The following is a 27,933-nucleotide window of genomic DNA, read 5'->3' as shown; positions in this document are numbered from 1 at the left end:
GAGGCCAATTTTTTAACCAATGACGTTTCTTCTAAAACCAGCAGCACCTGACAGTTTAACCAATGACGTTTCTTCTGAAACCAGCAGCACCTGACAGCAATCAAATGATTACACTCTTCAGACACCAGTGTGTTGAAAATGTGTCCTCCTTAATGTTTGGAAAGAAAGAGGACAAGTTTATACACCGCCACTGTTAAAAGTAAGTGTTTTCATTTTAGCATGCATTTCTTTCCAAAAGTTTTTTTAAAAAATCTATTAAAAAAGTTTTTAATTGAGCTGGGGTTCTAATTAAAGATTGAGAAAAGTGCTGTAATTGTGGTTTTCAAATAAGACATTTGATTTTCATTCATTTAATGTTACATTTGTCCTCACAAGGGTGGAAGGGGTCCGGGGGGCTATCTCAGCAAACTTTGGGCAGTAGCTGGGGAACACCCATGAATTGGTTGCCAGCCAATTGCAGGGCACAATAAGGCAAACAGCCATTTACCCTCATACTAATACCTGTGGACACTTTAGGGCACATGTGTCAAAGTGGTGGCCCGGGGGCCAAATCTGGCCCGCCGCATCATTTTGTGTGGCCCGGAAAAGTAAACCATGAGTGCCGACTTTCTGTTTTAGGATCAAATTAAAATGAAGAGTATAGATGTATATTAAATTTCCTGATTTCCCCCTTTTTAAATCAATAATTGTAAATTTTTAATCATTTTTTTTCTGTGTTTTAAGTTCAAAAATCATTTTGTAAAATTGAAAAATATATAAAAAATGCTAAAATAAACATTGTTTTAGATCTATAAAAAATGAATATTTAGGGATTTTAATCCATTTATTAAAAATAATCTAAATATATCTAAAATGATCCGGCACACGTGTAATCAAGTTGATGTTAAAGCGTCCCGCGAACCAACCCGAGTCTGACACCCCTGCGTTAGGGTTTTCAATCAGCCTACCAGGTGGCTTGGTGGACAGGTGGTCATTTTGGCCTTCCACTTTACATCTAAACAATAAGTGTAGCTGTCCCTGAGTGGGTGTGCCAATTTATGTTTTCCATTGATATTTTTGTGTATTGTGTTCATCCATTGTTTGAGTTATATGTATATTTTGTTCCTTTTCTTTCTATATATTTCATAATGTAAACTGTGTATACAATTTTGAGCTTAGAAATGACGTCAGGACATGAAGAGTGGTCATGACATCAGGGCATGAGTGGTCATGTGACCAACACAGGGCTGTTGGGAAGGATGAGCTTTGTTTAGAATTGTAACAATTGAAAGAGGACGTGTGCAACAATTTGATTGAGGGTTAGCAGCTCCTAATTCAAGTCAGAAAGCGCACACGTTTTTCAAGGTGTTGTCGTTGTTTGATGTTTGGAGGAAAAAATTTAAAAAAATCCCGCCATACATCAGTTGATGCGTGGTTTAATCCTGACCATTAGGGGCAGCTAAAATAAGATGAAATCATGGTGAGTTTTCTGACTTCTAAAGATCACTTCACCTGAGATCCTTTAAAGTAGCAGGCCCTTAACAAAGTTCATATTATTAATCAATCCGCTATTATAGCCATATACCCATTTTCAAATTCAGTGTGGTGTGGTGTGACACGAGTGTTTTATTTATTGTGACGTTTATATTCCAGCGGCCCAGTGGTTGGCGTGTCGGCCTCACAGTTATGGAGTCGTGGGTTTGATCCCAGGTAGGTTCTCACTGCGTGGGGTTTGCATTTTCTCCCGGGCTTGCATGGGTTTTCTGCGGGTACTCCGGTTTCCTCCCACATCCCCAAAACATGCAGGGTAGGCTGGTTGAACATTCTCAATTGCCTCTTGGTATGAGTGTGAGCGTGAATGAATCCTTGTGCCCTGCCATTGATTGGCTGGCAACCGATTCAAAGTGTCCCCACCTGGTGAGTCAGCTGGGATAGGCTCCGGCACCCCCGTGATACTTGTGAAGATAAGCAATTCAGGAAATGAATGAGTGAATGAGTAACCAAAATGTCAACAGTACCAGTATTCAGATGAAAATTATAACAATAGGCTTTATCTAGGCAAAATTCAATGAAAAGGGAGGATTCAAAAAAGATCCCATTCATGTTCGTGGTTTCTTGCCATTGACGGGGAAAACCGTCCAACCTAATTTGAGTGATCATTTGATCACTGAGAGCCCTCCCAGTAAGAATTGACATTTAGATGTCTCACGCCGTTATTGGTAGCCAATGAAGTAACTTTTTTTTTATGTGTTCACTGAAAGTACTGATGTAAATACACAGACATCTCGATTATGTTGTCGTGAATTAATTAGTCCTGCCAAGAATCAGTGATCGTGGAATTTTACGCTAAATTCCAAGCCTTCCGCAGAAATCAAGAGTCTGTGGAATACAGGGCGAGGTGCCCTGTTTGTTAGTGGAAACAGAAATAGCATAGAAGAGAATAACTTTTATTTATGTCGCAATTGTTTCATTTAATGCAATGTTCAGCACTCCAAGTTATTTTTTTCTGATGCATCCAGTAGGCTTATTTGTATAATATCCAGGTCAAGTGAATAACTTGTCATTTATTTACATTTATATATCAATATAATATCCTCAAAACTGTTTTAATGAAATATGTTTTCACTTTATAATGCAAATAAATTTGCCCAAGACGGACAAATACATTATGGATATGATTTTTTTTTATAAGCACGTTTCTTGATATTTGGTTATTCGAAATAATTTTATCAGCACATTCTTATGTACTAATTATTGCATTTGTGCTTAATAACTAGCCATTTTATTTATTTATTTATTTTGACCATGAGGGAGCCATCCTTCAAGCAGTTTCAAGAATTGCTCCCGTTCTTTGTCACGGATTTCACTATTTAATAATCCTCACTTTTAGTTTTCCTCAAATTTCATACAATGTGTACGTAGTGACCTCTGCCGGCCATTATGTTTCACTACAACTACAGCGTAATAAAAGCAATCAATTCTAAGGACTGCTGTAAAATCATTTAACAGCCATTTAAGAAAATACATTGAAATACACGAATAAATAAAAATAAATGCCTTTTTAATAATTTTCTCATCAAAGTTGGCAAAAACTTTATTTCTAATATATGCATCTGCAAAGGAAGTTTTAGAACTGCAGCACGCCTATGGAAATGTGTTAATATACAGCAGCAAATACGATTTTTTTTCCCCCCCAAAGTATTGTGACTAATTGAACGTTTTGTTTTTGTGTATACTACTATTAATTATGTATCATTATTTCTGCCAAGAAAATATTTATCAAGGAATTTTGCTTTAACAGATTGACTAAATAGTATATATGAAAGGATGATGAAAATGAAAAACTATTAATAACACCAGCTAGTGTTTTATCTCATTTATGAACAGCTTTATCCTCACTAGGGTCGCGGGGGGTGCTGAAGCCTATCCCAGCTGACTTCGGGACACAGGTGGGGGACACCCTCAATCGGTGGCCAGCCAATCGCAGGGCACAAGGAGACAAACAACCATTCATGCTCACACTCATACCTATATGCAATTTTAGTGTTCAATCAGCCTATCATGCATGTCTTTGGAATGTGGGAGGAAACCGGAGTACCCGGACAAAACCCACGCAGGCCTGGGGAGAACATGCAAACTCCACACAGGTGGACCGACCTGGGTTTGAACCCAGATCCCCCACTGTGAGGCCGACGTGCTAACCACGCATCCGCTGGGCCGCCTATTATGTTTTATGTATACATGTGAATATACAGTCAGTTAAATAAGTATTTAAACACCCTGCTATATTGGAAGTTCTCCCACTTAGAATATCTAAAGAGAAAAATCCAGATAACACAATGTATAATATTTTCTTCACAATTTGTGGAATGCAGCTGCAAATACAACTATTTCTCATATATGATCAGGTAAAACTCAAATCCTTGTTCTACATTATGACCACACAGTGGTGCTCTTGATCCATGAGGGAAAATTCAGTGCCTACTTGTTTAATTTAAAAGCTGCCGGTCCAGTTTCACAGGTCGAGTCGGTGAAATCCCACTCTTCAGTTTCCAATAATTATAAATTCCAACAAGCAAAAAAACAATGTAGCTACCACATGCCTAAACACTTCCTTTGTTTTTCCCCTTCAGTTTTTAAATATCTTCCTGTAAAAGAACAGGTTTGAAGATGCTGGTTGCATATAAAGAAATTAAAGGAGATTTTCTTTCTCAGAGTGTGAATAAGTGGGCCCATTTTACTGTACAGGGTCTGAATGGACATGTGCTCCAAAGTTCTAAGGCAGGGAACAAGGGCACCAGTTTTGATTTTAATAGTCTATATTTATAACTTGCTGGTCTCTGGTTTCTGCAGCTGCTGCCAAGTTTAAGTTCAGCACCTTGAGTCCTTCTCAGTCATGGTCTGGGGTCAGAGTTATAAACCTGCCAAACTCTGAGACAGAGAGACCAAAGCAGACACTCAGGCTGTCAGCTCATATGTCTTTGCTTCAAGATGTCCAATTCCATGCGCTGCTAGGTCAAATTGCAACACACCTATTTTTCATTTGGTGTGCTGTGTTTGTACACCGTCGTCTACTCGAATATCAGAATTGTTTTGACAGATTTCTTACTTTGCTTCTGGTGGGAAACAATAGAAATGGAGGATTTAGTTTTCAGGGAAGTAGGTGTGTCAGGTAGGATTCTTGGGTAGATTAGTTGGAATAAAGGTAAATAGGAAGTTGAATAAATGCATGTATTGTTGGCAGGTTTTCTCCAAAGGCAAATCACAGCCAGGTGTTGGATAAGTTAATTGTCCCTTAAATGAGACAATGTTGGAAGTGTATAAATTAAAGATGATCTGGCCACTAGAAAACATCAGTTTGTGAAATTCTCTTGTCAAGAAATGTTGCTCTTTGTGTACCTAATCCTTCTTCCTCAAAATATGCTTTCAGAAGATTTACTAATAAGAATTATTAATGTACTTACTGGATTGAAAGCTAGACAAGTATACAAATGTATTTAATGCTAAAAGTCTTAATGTTCACCAGTCCATAGTCGCAATAGTTGTAAGTCAGCAATGCTGTTTCATCGACGACAAAGTTGCCTGACAAAAAACCCTGGATTTTCAGAAATAAGTGGCGTGGCCAATGACAATTTTTTTTAAATGACAAATCTACCATATGAAAAAGATCCTGCAAGAATGGCATTCATGGGGGGAAGCAAGCCTAGCGGTCTCTTGGTGTCCCATTCGGAATGCAGAAGGAAGATGAGTCGATGAATACTCCACAGAAAGAGCACGATTAAGATCTAATCCCAACTGTTAAGCAAAGCACAGACCGAATCGTGATGTGGGTGTGCTTTGCTATTTAATGGCCTGGACTGCTTTACATTATTTGTTCATTTAATTTAATGTAACATATTAATGAAATGTATATATTTTGCAGATGAAATTGAGGCAATTTGTCCAATAGTTGAAGCTCACAAGAAGACAAGGGTTGCCAAAAGCTGATCCAAATCACGTCTATATTAACAACAGAATGGCATCATCAAGTGGCCAATAAAGTCATCACATAAACCCAGTTGAGAGGCCGTGTCATGACCTAAGGGGAAACAATTCACGGCAGACATCCCAGGATCAAAAGCAACAATTCATTATACTCTTCAGCTGTTCCATAACCAGGTGAGTGTCTGTCAATTGAATGGCTGTCAATTGAATATTTCCCATTTTACATATTGACATTTGGACTGGATGAAATCCGTAGCATTAATTCTAAATTGTTTCGCAATCTGACCTTCCAATATTTGGCTAAATACTTCAGAAATTGGTCATTGATGCTTCAGATAACATACAGCAACTTGATATTTTTCCAGGAATGTTTTGCCATTGCCAAGTCAATCAATTAACCATTTAATGTGTTGTGTAGGAAATTGGTCCATCACGAACACTGAGTGGATTGAGCATCTAGAAGGAAGTGGAGCAGCTGGTAAGAAAACTATTCTCTTGTTTTAATCAAAACATTTTACTGAAGAGTGCTTTGGCATACTGACAAATGACAAGTTGCCAATTCAATGTTGCTAACAATGACGTAGAAAGTTGAAATTGTTGGTCCATTGTTATGCATTGCCAAAAGTGCATCAGAAAAAAAATCCTGGTTTTAACATTCCCAAATGATAAATTGTTAGTTTTCAATTGCTATGCTTGCTTGTAGAGTTGAGAAGCATGAATGTATATTATTTCTGTTCAATAGGCGGCTGAGATTTGATGGTACTGGCCACATTGTCTCTCTCGCTGTGTTGTAGTGATTCTGCTTCTGGGTTTAAACCTCTATGGTAAAATATCCCCGGAATCATGTTCTTCGGGTCATACTTCCTCCACCGAAACTCTTTCAATGTTGTATTGTGCCTTTTCAAATGATAAAGACGAGTCGCGATTACTGTTTTCCATTGAGTCATACACCCTCTACCCGGAATCTCAGCCTTCCCTTACGTCATCAGTTTCCATCATGCAGAGGCAAACTTTTACTCTTAATTAGTCTAATCTCTCATTTTCTGAACCGATTTATCCCCACTAGGGTGGTGGGGGGTGCTGGAGCCTAACCCAGCTGATTTCTGCCCAGAGGCGGGGATACTCTGAATTGGTGGCCAGCCAATCGCAGGGCACAAGGAGACAAACAACCATTCATGCTCACACTTATACCTAGGGGCAATTTAGAGTGTCCAATCAGCCTACCATGCATGTCTTTGGAATGTCGGAGTAAACAAGACTACCCGGGAAAAACCCACGCAGGCCTGGGGAGAACTTGTAAAGTCCACACAGGTGGACTGACCTGGATTTGAACCCAGGGGCCGATGCGCTAATCACTCACCCGCCGGGCCGCCGACTTTTAATTGGTGTTTAAAAAATTGTGATGATATAAATCAAGTAAACTATAAAAATTTGGTTCATATGGGAATATTCGTGGCGGCGCCGGTTGCTACAGGGGTTAGAACATCGGCCTCAAAGCTCTGGGGTCCTGGTTTCAAATCCAGGTCAGTTCACCTGTGTGGAGTTTGCATGTTCTCCCTGGGGCTGCGTGGGTTTTCTCTTGGTACTCCAGTTTCTTCCGACATTCCAAAGACATGCATGGTAGGCTGATTGGATACTCTAAATTGCCCCTAGGTATGAGTGTGAGCGTGAATGTCTGTCCGTCTCCTCGGGCCCTGCGATTGGCTGGCCACCGTTTCAGAGTGTCCCCTGCCTCTGGCCTGAAGTCAGCTGAGATAGGCTCCAGCAACCCCCCCCCCCCCCCCCCCCCCCCCCGTGAGCCTTGTGAGGATAAACTGTTCAGGGAAAAAAAGGAAAAAAAAGAATAATATTCGTATTTCAACAACAAGCACCACCCTAATTTGAAGCCCATTCAAACAAACCTGGCCTTAGGATGTACTTTGTGGTTCAGTATTTCAATGGTAATAAAATGAGATAATGTACAGGTGGAAAAACAGACAAAAATTATTTTGAAAAAATAAAGCGACTTTAATTTTTCATTTTATTTTTTTCCTTCCATGACTTTTCTTTCACTGCATTTCTCTGGGTCTTAGGCAGGTAACAAAATGAGTATTTTTGTCAGTCGACCTCAAGTGTAAAGTACACAGATTTTTAGAACATCAAACATCTCACGGTATTCTCTCGCTGCATAACAACATCCAGGCCATGACTACAGACAGTGGTATTAGAAGGGCTTACTCCCTGGAGAGGCCCGCCGAACGGAAAACACACCATGGAGGAATGGGTACGTTTATTTGTCTTCTCGTACGCGGCGTACACTGCAGGGAGGAGTTCATCACATGAGCAACCTTCACCTCCTCCCTCGCCACCGTGTTTGGGGAAGCCATCCCATCCTGGTTAATTCTCGGCTCAGATTCTCTGGCCTCTCTTGCCTTCCTGTCCTTTTGCATCCTTTTTTTCTCACTCCCCGCTCTTCTATCATGCGCTAACTCAAACTGGCCAGCAGCTTTTCTCTGCCGGCCTTTTGTCCCCGCTCGGGGAGACGTTTGGCACACGGAGGATCGTATTACAACTTTCATTTCCTGAATGTTTTTCTTTTTTCTCGAGCGTGGAAGCAAGAGGGGTATTTTATCCGGCTGGGCAGTACAAAGATGAAGGGCAAAGGGAGGGAGATGGCGGCTCAGATTCGGGGTGCTGTCACTCCAACTTTGGCAGGCAAATAAGTGGATGTAGCTTCAGGGTTGTGAAGCGGCACTGATGTTTGGGCTTGGTCGCTATGTTTAGAAAGGAGGGGCTCCTTGGGTTATTTGTGAGCCCCATGATGGGTGAGGTGATGTCCCTCGGGAGTGTGAGGCAGATTTCATTATCCTGTACCCCTTCCCCTTGTTGTGTCCCCTATCGCTTCCCCTGACCAAATATACCCTAGAACACAGGTGTCAAAGTGGTGGCCCGGGGGCCAAATCTGGCCCGCTGCATCATTTTGTGCGGCCCGAGAAAGTAAATCGTGAGTGCCGACTTTCTGTTTTAGGATCAAATTAAAATGAAGAGTATAGATGTATATTAAATTCCCTGATTTGCCCCCTTTTAAATCAATAATTTTAATTTTTTAATCAATTTTTCTGTGTTTTTTAGGTCAAAAATCATTTTAGAAAATCTATAAATAAATTAAAAAAGCTAAAATAAACATAGTTTTAGATCTATAAAAAACTAAATATTCAGGGCTTTTAATCCAGTTCTTTTAATCCATTTATTTAAAAAAAAAAATGTAAATATTATATCTAAAATCGTCCGGCCCACATAAAATCGAGTCGACGTTAATACGGCCCGCAAACCAACCCAAGTCTGACACCCTTGCCCTAGAACCTGAAATGTGTTTATATTATTATACGTTTTGTTAGTGTAGAAAGATAAAATGGCAAAAGGTTGATTCATTTTTATCAGACATATTTTGAACATCAACACTGCTTGGAATTCAGTCTAAAATGGTCACGAAGTAAAGGACTGAGTTATAGACGGTATCCCAATGAGTTGATTCTAAATGTTTGGAAAGAAACTCCTACAACTGTAAATGGGAATCTTGAGCAGTTTAGATTGAAGACAGCAAACTGACTTGATATATGTACTGTGGTGGGTTAAAAAAAAAAGACAATTTAATAAAGTCAGTCTTTCCTCTGCCTGTAGAGGGAGCCCGCATACCATGGGTGGTACTTGTACTACACTTTTTAAGAAAAACTGATCTAAAGCAAAGACAAACGCAAAGGCATTTTGATGCTTTCGATGTTAAACATTTGAACGAAAACAAAACGGCATCTCTAAAAGAAGATAAAACATTATTCGATGTTTTGGGATTTTGCACAATTTTCCTCCCCTGGGATTCCTCCTTCACAATAATAGTGTCCATTATCATTTGCATCTGACTGAATAATGTTGTTTAATAAAGTAAAATTTGTTTTGATGGCGCCACCTGGTGGTGCAGTGGTTCTTTCGCCTGATTTTGGTGCAGTCTACATGCATTCGATACCCACTTAATGGTGGTGGTGTGAATGGGAGTATAAAATGGTGTTTCCCCGAAGTCAGCTGGGATATGCTTAAGCATCCCCGCGAACCTAACAAGGATAAGTGGTTTTGAAGATGAATGAATGTAATAATCATTGTGTCACAAATAGCTGATGTCAGACATTTCTAAATGCCAAGATTTTTTGTTTTTTGCAGAATCTCACATTGAGACGCCCGACTATTGGCAAAACAACTTTTAAAGGGAAGTTGGCTTCATCTGAGTCTTAGATGGAGAAAGTACAAAGAAAATGACAAATTGAACAGGTACAGATTCCAATTTTCTCAGCTACTTTTGACCTGTTTCGACATTATCGTTTTCTTAGTGTTGAATGTGCATGATTATTTTTTACATGGTCACATATACTTGTTGTTAATTGCTTCATCATCCCCTTATAAAGTTGAAACTTGATGAACTTTAAAATATAATTCATTTCAAAAGGCTCTGACAGGACTGTTTTTATCATCCTGAACCAAAATAGGAGAGAAAACAACTCCCTGAAGAAAAGTCCATAAGACTAAATGGAGGTCTCCTTTTACATTTTACATTTTTCCTCTTTCTCCAAAGTCATGTGGATATCGGATTCTGCAGCTCCAACGCTGAAGTTTGACTCCGGAATGATTTGATATATGAGCCGGAGCCTCCTGGGCCCATTTCTTTTTCTCAAGTCGTCTTTCTAAGACATTACTCATGTGTCTTATCTTGTCCTTGTAAGGTCTTTTGAAAATGTTCCACCTTTCACCTGGTAATGTATACAGTACGATTCCTGCCTTTGACATGCAACATGCTATTTAACACCCTAATAGTCCATGAGCGCAACTCCTCGTCTGACCCCTATATTTTTTTATTTGTGGCAGAACTCTGGGTCACACATGACTCCAGGAGATGGGAATAAAAAAATTCTTTCAGCTCAATCATGTTGCAGCTTAGAACACAGTGCTGTTAAAATGTTTGGGCTTTAAACGCACTTACAGCGTTGCCATGTTTCATTGCCAACTACTGGCCTGGCATGCACGTTGCAAAGTAGTTAGCTTTTTTTCGAGCTCTCTGTTGGAATTTGTCTATGTGACCCAAATTTCTGCATAAGTCACATTTCACTGTTAAAGTTGAAATATACCTCAAAATACTTGCAAGATATCAAAATAAAAGATGCTGTCTGTATATTTACCAGTATTGCTGAAAGGTGGATAGAGTGGTAAGGTTTATAATGATTTATTTGCAGACTATGGGACTAAACATGACTACCGTAGGTTGAAGCTGACGCGAACAAATGAAATTGTCCAACTTCTCCAAACATCCCTCTCTCACGCCAATCATACGTACGGTGCATTTAGTCACAGCCAGCAAAACACAGCACTCATGTCAACATTGCAACATAAAGCATGCATGCGCCCCAATTCGTTACCAACTGTCCTTACTTTTTGGTTACATGAAATATAAGCTGTTTGACTTTGTCAGTGACGGAATGTCTGTGTGACCACAAAATAGCATAACAGTTTAACTTTGGTCTAAACTCAGCATACCTTTTATCTCTCTCCTTTCTCTGTTTTTCATATTATGTAAAGCTTCGTTTCCATGGTAACAGCCATTCTTTTGGGTCAGGGGTAAAACAGAGGTAAAATTTTTAAATTGTGAGAGTCAAAGAGCTTTATGTCAGAAGCAGCATAGAAAATCCAATCTACCAAATTATGTTCGAAATATAATGTATTTGTTTTTAATGAATTTGAGTGTGTTTTAAGAGAGGATAAAAACAAGAGAAACAGGAAACGAGGCAAAGAGCCAAAGTATATACAAAATATGATAAGAAGCAAAGAGCCTCATGCGGCTCGAGAGCCATGTGTTCGCCACCATTATTTTGGGTGAACCTAGAAGACCCAGCTTTCATATTTGCGGATCATAATGTAAAAGGTGGTGGGTGGAGGGTGAAAAAGGCATCAATACTCCTGGCACACAGACGAAAACTATGTAACAACGCAGAAACTGTAGTGTTCAAGACTAAATGGCGAAAGTTGAAACACCGGGGAAATTGTAACGCAAGGGCACCCTGTATATGACACACACACACACACACACACATAATGTGCCTTTGGGCAAGTCAAGAACCTTGTCAGATCCATGCATCATTGGTAAGAAAATCTCTCTGGACTCCCCCCTTCCCTTCATTCTATAGAAGGCCTGAAAAGATTCTTTTGTCCCACATTATTCCCTCCACCCACATCCCTTCATCTCCCTCCTCCACCACCTCGTGATTATTACGGATACCTGGGACTGTCTCGCATGCGTGGAAAGGCGACCTGACCTTGATACGTGGCCGCCGGCCCCCCCGAAAAGTGTTTCCCAGAGCAGATGCACGCCATCCACGATGCCAGTGCAAACATCAGTGCGAAGCGGACTGCGCAAGCTTACGCTCGCCGTGTTTATTTGCACACGTCCAGGCCCTTCCTGCTGTTGATTTAGAGCCACTGCCACTTTACAAGCATGACAAATGAAATGCCCCGTTGATGACCGGGACCCTGTTTGCCATCAGCAGCTGTCGTCGCTGGCAGCCAGGAGCTCAACCTGTGCTTTTTGTCATTGCCCTCCCGCCCAATAGATTTCTAAATGCGACGTTTCTCCCTCCAAATCGGAAACAAGGGATTTGAGGGTGATTAAAAGCAGAGCGCGGCTTTCCAAATTGGATTGATCGGAGTCTTTCACACATCCTGAAGGTGACTGAATGCCTCTCAGTGTCATGCGGGCCGCAGAGCCCGTTTAATCCTGGCTGTGTCTCTGCCGTTCCGGACATGTTGTCGTTAGATTAACAGGTATGAGGAGTCACTCGGGTGGCTTTGTGATCACCTGTTTGTTAATTTGTGAATATTTAGCCACACTCTCGTGCCAAGAATCAGAGACACATGCATGCAAAGCGCTGAATGATCGGGTCATCGGAAGCTGGGCTATCAAGCGTGTTACTCATTTTTAGTCGTACAAACCATTATAGTCCGCTCAATGCCGCAAGAAACACATTTTGTCAAATATGCGTCATTCATTAATCTACAACATGCACCTTTTTGTTTTCTGTGTTGTCAATAAACGTCCAAGTTTTAGGCCTAGCAGAAAATGATCCAATTACCCAAATTGGACCAAAAATAATTTGTTTACAAATAATGCGTCTTTGTCTCATACTTTTACAACATTATAGAAGTTACATAATGCACCTGCGTATCTAATCTTTGTCACATTATCGTTTTGGTTGTGTGCTTAGATCTTTTTCGCAGGTAAAATGAATAGCTTGGCTCAATAAGGGTTGGGAAACAAAGCATTAGACTGCAACATTTATTCTCCACTTGACACTCACCAAATCATGTTTGTGCCTAGTCATGCGTCACGGTCCTCTGCTGAGACTTTGAACAGGACCAAACACTAATTTGTTGAATATTTTAAGTGTAATAAGATCATGAGGGGGAGTTCAGGGAAGGTCACGTTGTAACCCAAACCCAACTCTGTAGCACTTTTTAGGCATTCGTAGCTATCGGCAGCATTACAACTTAAAAAGTTGAATTGATGTAAATTAAAAGATTTTTTTTTTACCTTGACGTCCTTTCAAAACGTGAAATTACCCTTTTTGCAGTTATATGTTCTATATCAGATCATTGTAATTGAACATGTTTGATGCCACAAACTCTATATGTGGACAGAGGCTCTAAAAAGAATACATAGCAATTTTATGGAACATTACAGAGAGTCGCTGCGATGCAAAATAGCCAGAGGCGTCCATCGGCCCACCCACTCACCCCCAAAATGAAGTAGGGTGCTGAGTCCCTACAGCCCTGCAATCTTTGCAATCAGGCAGTAATGCTAACAGCAACTGTTTCAGATTATGCTGCAGGAAATCCTTAGTGCTCTCTGCTCAAAACAATTTACCCTGACATGACTATGTGTTGGTGGTGGGTGGGGGGGGGGGGGGGGGGGGGGGGGTGAGTATCTGGTGGTGGGTGGGGGGGGGGGGGGGGTGAGTATCTGCGTGTGTGTGGGGGGCTTCATTGTGAAATTCTTATTGCTCCCTACATTAAATAAATAAATACATAAATAATATTAATAGTATTACTATTTGCGATGTTAAATGGTTTAGCTGTGGTTAATGAATACTTTTTTTTAGCCCTTGTTTATTTGTACTGTATATTTATTGCACTTGCCCTTCTCATATAGGTTTTTCCCCTTTTTTTCCAGCTGGATGTTTTTCATTGTCATTCATATCTGAAAACTGCAATGCTATAATAGGGTAAGTGCTGATTCTTTCCCATGGGTAGAAACCGACCAGATACACTCTTGCAGAGAAAAGCACTGAAGCCAAAAAACAAAACAAAAACAAAAAGAAACAATAACAAAAAAATCTACGTTTTTGGAAAAAATAAGGATTTTTTTAACTCACCTGAAAAAACAGGGGCTTTCCCATTGTGATTATTTTCGCCTTAACTACTCTGAATAACACAATGAAATACTTTTATCAAGATTATGGTATTTTTTGTAGTGTGTATGCCATGATGTAAATACACACTTCTGTAAAATGTTTTTGGAAATCACACGCAAAATAATCCAATAAAGGCAAACGTGTTTTGTCTGAAATCCCTAAAAATAAGTGACTGGCGAATGAGGCAAGACAAATGCATTACTTTTAGTTTTATTTGAAACTAATGGCAGGATCCGACTAAAATTATTTTTAACAAAATATAAATTAAGAAAATTGGTAGTCCACGTAAGTGTTTCGTTCAGGATTTTAGGCTTCGTGTTTTTTTTATGTGCTAGAGATTTAAAAAAAAAAATCCCGTCGGGGTAATATACATTAAGCGCATAAGGAATTTGAAGTTCCAATCAAATTCAACGACAGACAAGTCAGTCTATATAATAAGGTTTAGGCTATAATAGTGTTATTTCATACAAGAATCTGATACACGCATCAGTCCTCTTCAGTACTTTTAGTTATTTTCGTCGAATAAAATAGCGTCTTTATTTAAGAGCCCAAATCCACAAGGCTGGAAGTTAGCGGTCCCAACAAGGAGTCCTGCAGCTGGTGCGGGTGTCCGTGCATGCCGTGCACCGGCTGTGGGCCCCCCAAGCCGGGCATGGAGTACGCGGAAGCCCCGGGGTGGACCATGTTCCCCTGGAGCAAAAGCGCAGAGTTCTGGTCGGGGCTCTGGGGGGGAGAAAATTCGTCCTCCGAACTGGACATGAGAGACTTTCCTCCGTCCAACGGGGACAGCTGGTTCTGTTTGTTACCGCCTGCATTGTTGTTTTCACTGTTCTCCCTGCGTGGTACAAATGACACGTCAAATCAGGTTGCATCTTGGGAATTCATGTCGACATTTTATCTCTCGCTCACTTTTTGTTTATTTTATTTTTCTTAATTTTTAAACGCTTTTCTCCTCAATAATATTTAATTGGAAAAAAAATGTAATTTGCCCTACCAAAATACAACTAAACAGACTAAAAATTTGCATCATACGTGATAATACACACCATTGGCTCGCCATGATAAAAGTTTGTTTATTTTCAAATAGGCGCATGCTGGAATGTGATAGGATAAAAAAAGCATGATAGGATAAAACCAAGTGGGATGGAACGGGGGTGGAAATACCTTTCTTTGGCTTCCGCGGCTCTGTCCCGCTGCCGCCGGTTTTTGAACCAGTTGCTGACCTGCGTTGTGGTCAGTCCGGTGGCCTCGGCCAGCTCCCTCTTCTCCCGCGGGGACGGGTAGGGGTTGTGCGTGTACCACTCCCGCAGAACCCCCCTGGACTTCTCCTTAAAGCAGTAGCTGGTCTCCTCGCCGTCCCATATGGTTCTCGGTAGCGGGAATTTCCTCCTCACCCGGTACTTCCCCACGGCGCCCAGCGGCCGACCCCGCAGCTTCTCCGCCTCCACGTAATGCGCCTTCAGCCACAGCTGCTGCAGTTTGGGGTGGTTGTGTGCAGAGAACTGGTGGCTTTCCAGGATCTTGTACAGCTCCCGGAAGTTCCCCCGGTGGAAGGCCACCACCGCTTTCGCCTTGAGGACGCTCTCGTTCTTGTGGAGGTGGTCGCAAGCCGGGAGAGACCACAAGAAGCGGCCGAGCCTCTCCAGGTTGCCCCCCTGCTGGAGCACCTCGCACACGCACGCCACTTGCTCCTGGGTGAAGCCGAAAGAGGGTAAAATCGACATGACGGCGGACGTCCGTGGCGGAAAAGTCGCGCCCCTCTCCCCTGTCCTGAAAGTTTGACTTTTGTGTCTTGTCTCCTTGTTTGGAAAGAAAGGGCTTGCGATTCTTGCGATCCTTGGCTTCCGCGTTGGGCCAGCCTTCGCTCGGCTCCTCGCTCGCAGAGCTCCGCTCGGTTCCCGTTCGGCTCCGCTCGGCTCTGCTCGGCTCCCCTCCGCTCCCCTCCGACTGTCCGCGATTTCGGGGTGTTGATTGTCGGGACAATTTGTTCCTTGGTGGAGATATGTCAGGCTTAAAGGCAGCCCAGTGCGTTCCGGTGATTGGCTCTGCGTCTGCCCTGCACCCCTGTACAGCAGAGCCGCACTGACTTTGCAGCTCCGTTTCCTCCCCAGAGGCAGCGCGTCAGGGGCTGAAATAGGAGCGCGCCTCCACCTCCACCTCCCACCTCCCGCCCCCACGCCAGCTCCTAAACACTAATCAATTATTACAGACCTCTTAAAGGCCATATTAACATGCTTCGACTATAAAGGGATCATTTGAAAAGGAAGACTTCACAGTACACGAGAAGGAAAATATTGTTATTTGTTACCTGTGAGTCATAAAAAAATATATATGTCACATTTCGAGCCAAAATATTAACATTTGGCATACAAATCTTCAAGTCGAAATGTTAAGTCCGTCATTATTATTATTTTCTGAATTATTAATCATTATTTTGTTACATGTTTGCAGATAAACTAAATATTAACTAAACAAATAATACAATTGAAATCATTTGTAAAAAACAATTACGGTGTAAATAGTGTTTAGCTTGTCTGCCTTGTTGTGCTAAGATCAAGGGTTCAATCCCTGGTAGGTTTATACCTCCCTGTGTGGAATTTGCATTTCCTCTCTGGGCTTATGTGGGTTTTTTTCCAGGTGCTCCGGTTTTCTCCCACATTCCAAAAACATGCACACTAGGGTTGATTGATCATTCAATCTGGGATAGGCTCCAGCAACCATCGGGACTCTTGTGAGGATAAACCTGATGGAAAATAGAAGGAAAACACAGGATATTGGTCCTAATAACTTTATTAGTTTTTATGTCATAGTATTCAACTCATTGCCTGCCATTGACAATGGTAGTCGTCCAATGTATTTCAACTGGGAAGTTTACCTGTAAGTATACTTCTGTGCCAATGATAGTGCAAGGCATCCAAACCATTTCGATTGGTCGCGATCAGTCGCTGCCAGTTTATCCCAGTCAATGTGGATTGGACGCCTTGCGCCATTGATGGCAATAAAGCAGAATGTGCATCCAGTGCTTTCATGTAGTTAAATAAAGACCTATAAAGGGATAATTGAATTGACTCAAACATGTTAACAAACATGCAGAAAAAAATCCCAATTATTATTATTTTTTTGTTATTTTTAAGTCAACCTCTCTAGTAAAAGCCCCCCCTTAATTACATGCAGATTGTTGCATCTGCACCACCTTTTCACAGTCTAATAATTACCGAGGGCGTTTATTTTACGAGGTGATATAATTTAATAAGTTCTTATGATGGTTAGACATGGCCAACCAATAAGCGCTTCTTTATATGACAAACCACAACCTGCCATAGACCACCAGAGTGTGTGTGTGTGTGTGTGTGTGTGTTTTGCGAGGGGGGGTGTATGTGAGACCATGACATGATTCATTTTGACTGTTAAGTATAAAAACAAATCTCAATGCAACTCTGTCGCATTAAATTGAGAAATAGGGGTATGTCTATATTTTTAAAAACCGACACTTGACAATTTAGTTTTACTTTTGAATTATTTCTACGCCAAATAAATATTAGCTGGGTGAGTTATCTCGACCGTTTAGCCCCTTTATTTTTCTACCTCATCATGTTTTGGAAGGCTTGCTCCTGATTTGTGTCCCGGGGATTAGACCGGCACCGTAGTGGCTCCAAGAAGCGTTTGTCGGTGGGCTGAAACACTAAACCGATCCATTAGTAAATGAGTTGTGTGTATACCACGTTGGTCAGTGTGCTTCTGCAGTTGTCGGTTCGAGCCTCATGTATCACATTTCTTTGTCTGGACCATGCAGACTCTTGAAATCGGATTCCACTTTTTTTTTTAAATATAGGAACACGTTTTTGGCCTCAAATGCACGTTGAAAATAAGTCAAAATGTCTTGCACAAACGGTCATTAAAAAAATAATAGATTTAGATTAAAATTCTATATTATTACGTTTTACACTCTGTTACTTTGCTGCTTTTTTATTATTAATTTTAATCACCAATCTGCAGTTCTGCGTGCAAGGCGAGTTTGAAATTCGAGTGTCATTTATAATCTTTTTTTTATGTAATCAAAACAATTACACGTCGATCACTTTAAAAAAATATATACGTTGACACACTTTTAATTTACATCAAAATTGCTCTGCTGAAGAGCAAGACCATGCATGCTTTAAAAACCGACTCTCCAAACCGGTTCATATATCAATTAAATGCCTTGTCTGAATTGTAAACATTTGCGGGTAACGTTTTTAATTAAAAAAAAAAGCATTGCAGACCATTCAAAACCAAAGAAACACAATTAATATATATAATAATCAATGGAAGCAATGTGCTTTTAAAACGGGGCTCATGGATTAACCGAGTCACTATAATAATGTTTAGAATAATATTAAAAATGTGTGGGGGAAAAAATGAAACGTGCAGAAAGAAACAACACAACACTGACTCCTTAATTGAAAAAAAGGGAAAATGATGCACATGATTCGGCCTTTGCGTTGCAATCCGACCTGATGTGTGTACTCCAAAGACATGTGCTCGTTGCTGGACAGTATAACAAAAGGACATATGTGGCTGTGTAAAAGCTTGAGTGAATGAGCTGTCTGATGAGCAGCTCTCGGGTTTCTCTAATATCTCTACCACATTGCGACGCGCCTCCTCCTTTAACCCGAGCAGCCCGGGGGGCGAAATTATTTCAAGATGTCGACTCTACACCGGCCATGGCCAGAGTTGAGCCCCCCTGCTCCCCACCTCTTTTACCCCTGCACGTAATGCAATACTCGGGGATACGAAAGAGGCCATCGCTTGTTAGTGCTTTCTCAGTACGATCTGCAGGGATTTACCTCTCCTCTTAAGTGCTTCTCGCAAGTGTGAGGGACAACACAAAAACAAACATTTTTGTGCCCCCCCCCCCCAACGCCCCCAACCCCACAAACACACATCGCCCCCCCTTACAATGTACCTGAGCCGCCCTGTTAAATTATTCCAAGCGCATCCATTATTAATCACCCGATGCGACAAAGTTGTTTGCGTCCGGCGTTGCCATGGAAACAAATGAAACGCTACATTTCACTCCAGTCGAAAGGAGGAAAAATAAGAAAGGCTCCAGCAGGAACACACAAGGGTACGCTTCATAAAAATGTCACCATCAAAAGGTTTCCCATATAGGACGGTTTATATTGGTAAAATATGGAGGAAAAGTAAAAGGGCTCACAGATGGTTTTCACTTCGTCTAAATCCAAAGTGCTATTTCAGCTGCGTTGAGTGGAACCGCGCTGATGCTGTTTAAATTAGCCAGATAAAGTCCTGCAGGGGCGTTTTGTCTAGTTGGACTTTTTCTGCAAAGGCCTGGGAAGTCAAATCAATTCAGGAAAAACATGAATTTGGCACGCCTGATGTGCATTTTTTAAACTTTTTTTTAATATTCGGAATAATAATTATATAAGTCGAATGATAAGTCAGGGGTAAAAGAATGAGTGTATTCATATGAACCCTTTCATGTTACTATTTTCACATTCTAAAACCTTTTTATTTATTGTGATACTAACCCTTTATAGGGCAAATAATGTTTTTTGGTCATATGTATATATATAAATAGTTAAACAATTATAACAGCAAAGTTCTTATCATATTTTTCATGATGATTTGTGAATGAATGCAATGTTAATATATAAAAAAGTTAATGAACTTAAAATGAATAAATAATGAAATAGATGTCCAATTCATGTAAACGGGGAACACTGACTGCAAGCTTCCATATTTTACTGCCATTGACGGCGCTACACGTCCAATTCCTCTTAACTGGGAGCGATTGGCAGTCAAGCGCCGTCCATGGCAGCTATATAGTTAATTGACAAATTGATGAACGGTGACCACGTGTTCAGCACGTATTTGGTTGGGTGTACAGCGTGGCCCAAATAAAAAAAAACAACCCCTTCTCCCCAAACACAACACAACTGTTGACATGAGTGAGTTAAATGAAATTGGATCTGCAATTATCAGCTTAACAGAGTTTCCTGTCATGTTGGAAAATTAGACCTGCTACAAGTGCACTGGGTTGCGACCCCCCAGCCCCCCATCAAAATCATTACGCATTTCCTCCAGAGGGCCGACTCCACAAGGGCCTTGCAATTACACCCACGTCGCGTTTACGGCGTTGCGGTCCGTAAACGCACCACGAGCAAACTATTTTTGTTAGGTGGTGGTGTATTTTGGGGGTTGGGAAATCAAAAATAATAATACCAATGGATAAATAAATAAATAAATCCACATTCTTGCAGCGCCTCTATGTGCGTGCTGGCAGGGAGGGGGCGCCAAGACGATATACTTTCACACAGTAACTTCTTTGTGCATGTGTGTGTGTGTGTGTGTGTCCTGTTGGACCTCTTCCGGATCCATCAGCTGTTAATAGCCCAGGTTTTGTCGGGGTCTTTCCCACACCCAAACTCCTTATTCCTCCAAATTGTTCCTCCAAAACAGCAGCTCAACTTTGCGGCCTAGTAGTGGTGGGTCTCTCCGAGCCACGCCGGTACCCGCCGACCCTTGCCCTCTCATTAGTGGGACGTGGAGCAGCGGAGTACCGTGCTCCCCAGGTCATGTTACATATGGCTTGCAGTCTGCTGCGCCGCATTAAATGTCAGCTTTGAAAGCATCTGAAAGATCAGAGGTCAGTGTTTTTAATAAGGCCAAAGTTCTGGGGGAGTTCCCTGCTTTGTGTGTGTGTGTGTGTGTGTGTGCGTGTTTCATTTTGGCCCCAGTGCGTTTTACATTCAATATTTAAAAAAAAAATGGGAGCAAAATGTTCCCACATGAAACGTTCCATGTTACTCGAGAGGCAACAATGCCGCTTCTTTTCTAGGTTTTTTCGGAGTCCTTTGCATGAGAGTGAGGCCATATGCTTCCTTCTCACTGCGAATGGGAGGGATATTGTTCCGGCCTACAACAAAGCTGTTTTCTGCCTCTTCAATATTGCAGGAGGGACGGGGGCCACCCGATACCTAACAATCAGCTAATCCACTGCCCGTGGCGACGAGGTCACCTGCGCACAGGTAACTTTATCTCAGCCTCGCCCTCCCTTCCCGCTCGGCTCGCCCATTTGTCTCCCTTCCTTTCCTCCAACAATGAGCGCAAACAAATAGCCTCTGTTTATGTGCACTGGCAGTTAGATTTGGCCTCCAATTCCTCGGGCCCAAATGTCAAGAATCTACCGCAGACGGTACGAACGATAAAGTCAAATCCCCCGTTGTTTGTCCTCTTGTCAAATCTGGCTTCGTTTTTATCTCAACGTCAGTTCGGTCGGGCGCCCGCGGGGTGAAGAACACGCATTTGGTGGGAATTTGTGAATTTACAGAGAATCCCCTCAAGCCATTTGAGGAGTTCAGGCTTTCTGTGGATTGAGCTTCAGTGTCTGTGAGTGACAGCACCTCAGATTCATTCTTCCACATGTCGGGAGCAGGGGGGAGGAGGATTTCTTGTTGGGTGGGGGTGTTTGGCCTCCACTCAGGAATCGGACTGGGCCGTGTGGAGCTGTGGACCCCCCACCCCAAAAGGCTTTACCTCTGGAAATCTCATTGCTGTTTATTTGAATTACAGGGGCTGAGATGAGAAAAGGAGGGCTAATGAAGACCAGCTTGCCAAGCATGTGCAAACGATCACTTGCAGAGAGAGCGAGCGGCAGTAGGCGAGCTAGATTTGAGCACGCAAGTTTTCCCCTCCGTCCTCACTCTTTGGCTTCTTCAACGTTGGGCCGACATGCACTTTGTGACTTTTGTCTGTCGTAAAGCTGCCAGCAGACATGTGTCACTCCTACGCAGAGGTTACAAGCTTTATTCTATCACAAGGATCAAAATGGCCTAGGACTGTTTTTATAAATATAAACTTTTATTGCATGACAGAGATTTAGAAAAATACATTCACATAATTTCCAATAACAAACATATAGGTCAAACCGAGTTGAAAAAAAAACATTTGCCTATTACTCACTTTATGTATATGAAGTGAAAGCTAGGAGAAAATTGAATTTCATTAGGATTCCTGTTAAAAAAAAGTAATGCATTTGAATGGCCGCAAGGCTGAAATGTGCTATTATGAAGAATGTAGCCTCCTGTGGTTAAAAAAAAATAGTAGATCCACTTGACAAATGGCCTCCACATTCTCTTGTCTTTTCCTAATCTGACACCCAACAAATATTCCAGTGACAGCAGTGGTGGAGGCGGTGGAAAATCTCTGAACCTGAGGTCTTGCGTTCAGACAGTACACAGCTTCCTTTTCAGTGTTATTCACAATGTAAAAAAAAAAGACTACAAATGTCCATAACCTCTGTCATCTTTAAAAAATACTTCTGTCCCTTTTTGTTCCTGATACATTTAGGAAGCACACACGTTTGAGGAGACACGTTTAACCAAAACACAATGAAGCATTGCATCGTCACTCTTATCTAACATAGCTGCAATTTTTTTTTTAACAGCAAGTGACCTTTTCGTTCAATTTGCCAGCTCACGGTTGACATAGAGGCTAAAAAAAAAAGCGTGCGCTGCCGAAACGTGTGCATTTGTTGAGGCCCTTTAAAAACAGTTTGATGTCGCGATGGTAGTGCAAATGCCCCAAACAGTACATTCATCTAGGAAACTTGAGAGGCAATTTAAGGTGCTTACTGAAGGGCACTTTGTCAGAAATGAGCAGCTTTGTGTGTTGGATGACATATCGTCCGTACTCGTTTGCAGTCCTTTAGTAAAACTGGCCCACATCCACAGACCCCCTTCCCCACCATCAATGACCTTTTTGGTTTGACCCATATGACACATTTAGTTTGGAGGAACATGCTGGTCACATGACTTGCGGCATGCCAGCACCTGTTCCGGCAAATCAAGTCCCCTCAACAGGAAGTAGCAGGTGTTGCCTGTAAAACGGCGCTTTTAAACAGGCCCCGGACAACATTCGCCAACTCCTGTGACGACCCATGTCTTGTGCGATGGACAGAGATTGCGTTTATTTCAAATATGAATCATTATTTGGATGCTTAAATGTCCTAACCGGCTAACGGGCCTTCTGTCTTATTCGAGTGCATTGTAGGAGTCAACATAGTAGTGTCAAATAATTTAACAGATAAACGAAATAAATGATGAAAAAAAAAATCACACACACGCACGCAAAAATGATCTGTACTCGCATGGATTTGGGGGGTTTCTAAAGGTTAAAGGTCAGCCATGTCTTCATCCATCTGCACTGTCTGTAGTTTGGCGAGCTCCTTCCCCTCAACGGGGTCCATGTCGCCACACATGGCCCGTACCATGTCACTCACGCCCGCCGACCCCGTGCTGTCCACTTTGTTTTCTGCCAGGCTCATGTAGTCATTGTCAACGCAGTGGCCCATCAGATGCGAGGACCGGTATTCGCCGGGGTGCGGGTGGTGGCCAGTCGGCGTGCTGACGGTGAGCGAGGTGTAGACCTCGGGACTGGACGAGCCGGCGGAAACCGGGACTTGGCCGGACGGGGCCTCTTCCGAATTGGGGTCGGAGTAGCCCATCTGCCCGCTCGGATCCAGGTGGAGCCCGTGGTGGTACGAGGAGTAGACGCCTCCCTCCAGGGGCTCCTTCTTGATGGGTTGGTTCATATTGCTCATACTGTAGAGGACGGTGCTGTGGTGCAGGGAAGTCATGGTCAGCTTGTCTGGCTGCGGAAAGGAATCGTCGCCGGAGGAGCTCACCGCGACATCAGTCAGAGCAATTGGGCCTGTAACCAAGCATTCATGCGTCAATTTCATTGATATTTTCTTCTTTCTATGCTCAATGGCAAAGTAAGTGTTGTAAAGGCCTATTTGCTGTTCCCTATTAGTGCATTTCATGGCCGGTGATTGCCTTGTGTTTTCTCGATTCCCAGACTGTGAAGATCAAGAGCGCCGCGACGATGAGTGATGCTGACTGGTTCTTATTCATCTCTGGTCCGTTCAAAGGAGCAGAATTCTCTCTGGTGATGTTGCGTAAAGCGGGTGGGTGTCTCTTTTCCTAGCTTTGGGTTTTGTGTATCATAAGCCAGTTGAACTATTTCCCAGCTTTGTGTTTTGTATAGCATAACCCAGTTGAGCTACAACTGTAAGTAAAGCAGTCGGATTGTCAATTTGTCTATTTCAGGGGTCCTCGAGGGGCACCATCTTTATCCCGTATCTCCTTCCTCCAAAATCAAATCAATCAAATAATCAGGATTGTTATCAGGCTTCTGGACACCTTGCTGATCAGTTGATTATTTGATTTAGGTGAGTTTGAGGAGGGAGACATGGAAAACAGAATGGAGAGGTGCCCTGGAGGACCGAAGTTGGTGACCCCTGGTCTATTTATTCCTTCACTAGCAATGACATTGATGGATGTCTAATCCATTTGATCTAGAAGGGGTGGCAGCGATCATTCACTGCCCCCCATTGACAATGATAGACGGGGGAATGGGTATACAGAAATGTGATTGAATAAATGCTAGTGTCATTATCTAATATCAAAGTATCATGAAAATGGAGGCAAATCACCAATTGCATCACTATTAAATTAAATTTTGTTGCTTTGGATAACAGTACAATATTTACCGATAATGCATTCACCTGGGTACAAGAACCAACTTAATACGATATTATCTACACACTTAAAACAATAAGTTGCATTTCACCTTGACGCATAAAACAATCCAATGCAAATGTGCATATTTATAACAATTTTGTAGAAATTTGATTAAAATATTTTGTATTTTGGTCGCATTTGATTGCATTTTGCCTAACAAATCGATATTTACATTCAGATCAATTCATTGCTTACACCCCTAGCCACATTTTTATTTATTGAGGGGGTCACGCTTAGTAGCTGAATGGATACACCAGATAACCAATAGGAAATTAAGAGGGTGGACAGGAAAAACTAGGGTGTTACATGATATCTAAAACATTTCCATTGAGAGCGCTGGCAGCGATTATTTGGAGTCAATGAGTTAAAATGGGTTTAAGGATCATCATGGGTTAATGTACAGTGTATAAAGTACAATTAAACACAAAGTAAGTTTTCAACGAACCCACCTTGTGTGATTGAGGAGGAAGAGGATGAGGAAGAGAGCTGCAAGGGAGGAAGGCCAACATCGCTATTGAGCAGCGAACCTCCGTCGCCGTCAGACACTCCGCTGGGTACCTGCACTAGACCGTAACCGCCCATTGAGGAGCTGAAGGCCAACACGGAAGAACCGCCATTTTGGCCCGCCATGGTCTGAACCCCTTCCAGCTTCACCTGCCCTCCGTTCACACAGCCCGAATAGGGGGAGGGGTACTGCAGGGAAGAGTCCTCAACCGAGCCTGCTAGTCCTTTCTCCTGCATGTCCGACCCGGAGCCGCCCAATAGCACCCCTCCGGACGACCTCAGACAGTTGAACGCCAGTGGCTGGATGCCCAAATTGAGCCCGTTGAAGAGGATGTTCCCAGGTGAGTGGAGGTAAGACGAGCCGCCATTGTGAAACGTGGCCGACGAGGTATTGCTGGCGAGCAGGCTTCCGTTGTAGAGCCCCCCGCTGTTTGAACCTTGTGGCATTTTGACCTCCCCGATTTGCTGGATGACCACCCCGCCGTCCAAAGACCCCGTTTGAATCGGGAGTGTCCCATGACTGACGACGCCATCTGAGGAGTTGGAAAGAGGCCTTGGTGACAATTCTTCTTGACCTTTGGTGGATTCATCTTCTGTGCTGTGGTTTCCGTCAGATTCACTGGGAGGCAGACAGGTAAGAAAGTCATTAAAAAAGAGGTATTGACAGTATACATTTTTATCTGACATGGCCTTTTCTTTCAAGTTGAATTTTCCTTGCTGTTCACATCATGCACGCAATAGTCATGGGTCGCATTTGTTGTTGTGTTATTAGGCTACACAGCTCTGAAGAGCAGGCTGTGCTTGGGAATGCGTTGCCCTCTTGCCTTACGGGGAGACGACCAGCGTCAACAAGCGTGCAACCATTTGGCGCAATAAATTCTGGTGTGATAAAAAAAACAGCCAGCAGTGGTGGTCATGGTGGTGTGACACAAAACAAATGGCTTCAAATGTTCCTTTGCCTTCACTTGGAACGGAACTGTCCTTTTACAATATCATTGAAATGATCTTTAAGCATCCATTTGAAAGTACTTCTAAAAACAACGTGGGTTTGCCATGTTAGCTCATTTAATTTTGTAATGTGCTTTAAGATTGATTCTAACAGCTGCACCCCCACCCACTAAAGGGGGTAAAAAAACTCCCTTAAATCCTACCCCTCCTTTTCCTCCTCCTCAAGGGACAAATAACACAAGTGGGGCTTCTACTGATAATACAAATTATATTTGGATTTTAGCATTAGCCATCATTTGTGTGCCATATGCGTGCGAGCTGTTTTGCCACACACACACACGTAGAGTTAAACATACAACAATTCAATACAATTGAACAATAAACAAAACGCCTCCATTCAAATCCCCAACTTTCAAAGTAATTCCAATCATAGTGTCATTGTGCATGAGCGTTATAGTTTTCCACGCCGCACTTGAAACCGGATCTGAACGGCCACCAGTTCATATTTCAAAACACTACAAACGTGCTCCACGCCTTAAACGTATATGCACAGTTTCCATTTAACGCATTGGCTGCCAGCGACGTCATTACACGTCCAACCGGACCCGTCAATGGCACAGAAACACGAGTCTTCACGACGACTAGTTCACATTTCCAAATGCTACGTCTATTTTCTATTTCACTCATTGGCTGCCATTGACAGCATTAGACGTCCAAATAATTTTGACTGGGTAAGACTGGCAGAAGAGCGAAGATTGGACATCCAGCGCCTCAGAAACGTGAGCGATCACATCCAGTAACCCCAATTTAAATGTTGTGGAACGTCTATCCTTGTCAAGACAGGCAATGAGTTCTTTACGATACATATGAGTGATATTAATGATCCCCAAAAAATCAACCAGATGCGAGATATAGTCAAATTTAACGCAAGGTTTTAAATTTTGTCACCTTTTGGACTGAGCCTCAGACGGGTTTCTGTCCCTCTGCCTTCTGTTCTTGAACCAGTTGCTGACCTGCGTCAAAGACAGTCCGGTAATCTTGGCCAGATTCCGCTTCTCGGCCGGCGAGGGGTATCGGTTCTGGTTGTACAGATCCTTCAGGGCGTTCCGAGACCTCTCCTTGAAGCAGTACACCGTCTCCTCACCGTCCCAGATAGTCCTGGGGAGAGGGTACTTTCTCCGGATCCTGTACTTGTCCACGGCACCCAGGGGTCTCCCCCGCGCCTTCTCCGCCTCTGTGTAGCGGGCCTTGTACCACAGATCCTGCAGGAAGGTGTGGTTGGACGCCCCGAAGCTGTGGTTCTCCAGAATACTGTAGAGCTCCTGGTAACGAGCCTGGTGGAAAGCGACGAGCGCTTGCGCCTTCAAGATGCTTTCGTTGCCGCGCAGCAGGTCGCTCTGGGGAAGGGACCAAAGGAAGCGGGCCAGGCGGTCCACGTTGCCCCCCTGCTGCAGAGCCTCGCACACGCACGCCACTTGCTCCGGGGAGAAGGCCAACGAGGAGGCGGCGCTCACCAGAAGCTCCGTGCGCACCGCGTCCGAGTTGGCCGCCGATCGCTCCATGGACAATTCGACGAGCTTGATGCACTCCCGCTTGTCCGACGCCTCCTTCACATTTTCCCTCTTGATGTCATTTGCTCTCGTCACTTCGCCGGCTGAAGAAGAGGACATTTTTTTTTTTTTGCTTTGCTCAAGGCTTCCCTGGTCGAGTCACTCCTCCTCCCAGCTCGATCAGGTTACCTCCTCGCCATGCGAAAGCGATCGGATATCTGACAGCAGCTGTAAGTAGATACTCTCCCTCTCTCTCTCTTTCTCTCGCTCTCTTTTTTTTCTCTCTCTCTCTCACCCGCTCCCTGTCCTGACTTTTTTTTTTACTCCACGACGAATGCAAGTAGAAGGAGATACGCAGAGGTCCAAGCGCGGAGAAGCCACGCTATTGGACGCCGAGGG

The 27,933-nt window shown here is 42.8% G+C and overlaps 2 protein-coding genes and 1 long non-coding RNA gene across 4 annotated transcripts; 1 reads left to right on the top strand and 2 right to left on the bottom strand.

Annotated features, from left to right (window-relative positions):
* Window positions 1-79: 79 nt before the first annotated feature.
* Window positions 80-27,758, top strand: LOC144089569 (uncharacterized). 2 transcript variants are annotated; one of them, XR_013305105.1, is made up of 11 exons: window positions 80-199; window positions 5,402-5,637; window positions 5,882-5,941; window positions 9,655-9,762; window positions 13,706-13,757; window positions 20,788-20,977; window positions 21,522-23,531; window positions 23,612-23,724; window positions 23,808-23,916; window positions 24,999-25,670; window positions 26,990-27,758. It is a non-coding gene; the product is annotated as an uncharacterized LOC144089569 (long non-coding RNA). The 2 variants fall into 2 exon arrangements; XR_013305106.1 differs by having other exon boundaries at window positions 21,522-23,916; window positions 24,996-25,670.
* On the bottom strand, window positions 14,141-16,064 carry LOC144089568 (homeobox protein six1b). Its single transcript, XM_077620552.1, has 2 exons — window positions 15,111-16,064; window positions 14,141-14,781 (listed from the first exon to the last, which is right to left on the bottom strand). Exons 1-2 carry the CDS (start codon window positions 15,668-15,670, stop codon window positions 14,487-14,489), a joined length of 855 nt encoding a protein of 284 aa, XP_077476678.1. The 5' UTR covers window positions 15,671-16,064; the 3' UTR covers window positions 14,141-14,486.
* On the bottom strand, window positions 21,795-27,802 carry six4a (SIX homeobox 4a). The gene is made up of 3 exons (XM_077620548.1): window positions 26,933-27,802; window positions 24,982-25,655; window positions 21,795-23,660 (listed from the first exon to the last, which is right to left on the bottom strand). Exons 1-3 carry the CDS (start codon window positions 27,652-27,654, stop codon window positions 23,122-23,124), a joined length of 1,935 nt encoding a protein of 644 aa, XP_077476674.1. The 5' UTR covers window positions 27,655-27,802; the 3' UTR covers window positions 21,795-23,121.
* Between the last annotated feature and the right edge of the window lie 131 nt (window positions 27,803-27,933).

Source organism: Stigmatopora argus, chromosome 15 (genome assembly GCF_051989625.1).
Source record: "Stigmatopora argus isolate UIUO_Sarg chromosome 15, RoL_Sarg_1.0, whole genome shotgun sequence".
NCBI lineage: Eukaryota > Metazoa > Chordata > Actinopteri > Syngnathiformes > Syngnathidae > Stigmatopora > Stigmatopora argus.
Note: the sequence above shows the minus strand (reverse complement) of the source record. Positions and strands in the feature narration are given on the sequence as shown.

Coding starts and splice junctions, on each gene's coding strand:
- LOC144089568 (XM_077620552.1), bottom strand. CDS start 15,670: ATGTCGATTTTACCCTCTTTCGGCTTCACCCAGGAGCAAGTGGCGTGC. Junction 14,782..15,110: donor GCCGCGGAAGCCAAAGAAAG/GTATTTCCACCC, acceptor TGTACCACGCAG/GGAGAACAGTGAAAACAACA.
- six4a (XM_077620548.1), bottom strand. CDS start 27,654: ATGTCCTCTTCTTCAGCCGGCGAAGTGACGAGAGCAAATGACATCAAG. Junction 25,656..26,932: donor TCTGAGGCTCAGTCCAAAAG/GTGACAAAATTT, acceptor TCTGCCTCCCAG/TGAATCTGACGGAAACCACA. Junction 23,661..24,981: donor TTCCTCCTCAATCACACAAG/GTGGGTTCGTTG, acceptor GCTTGGTTACAG/GCCCAATTGCTCTGACTGAT.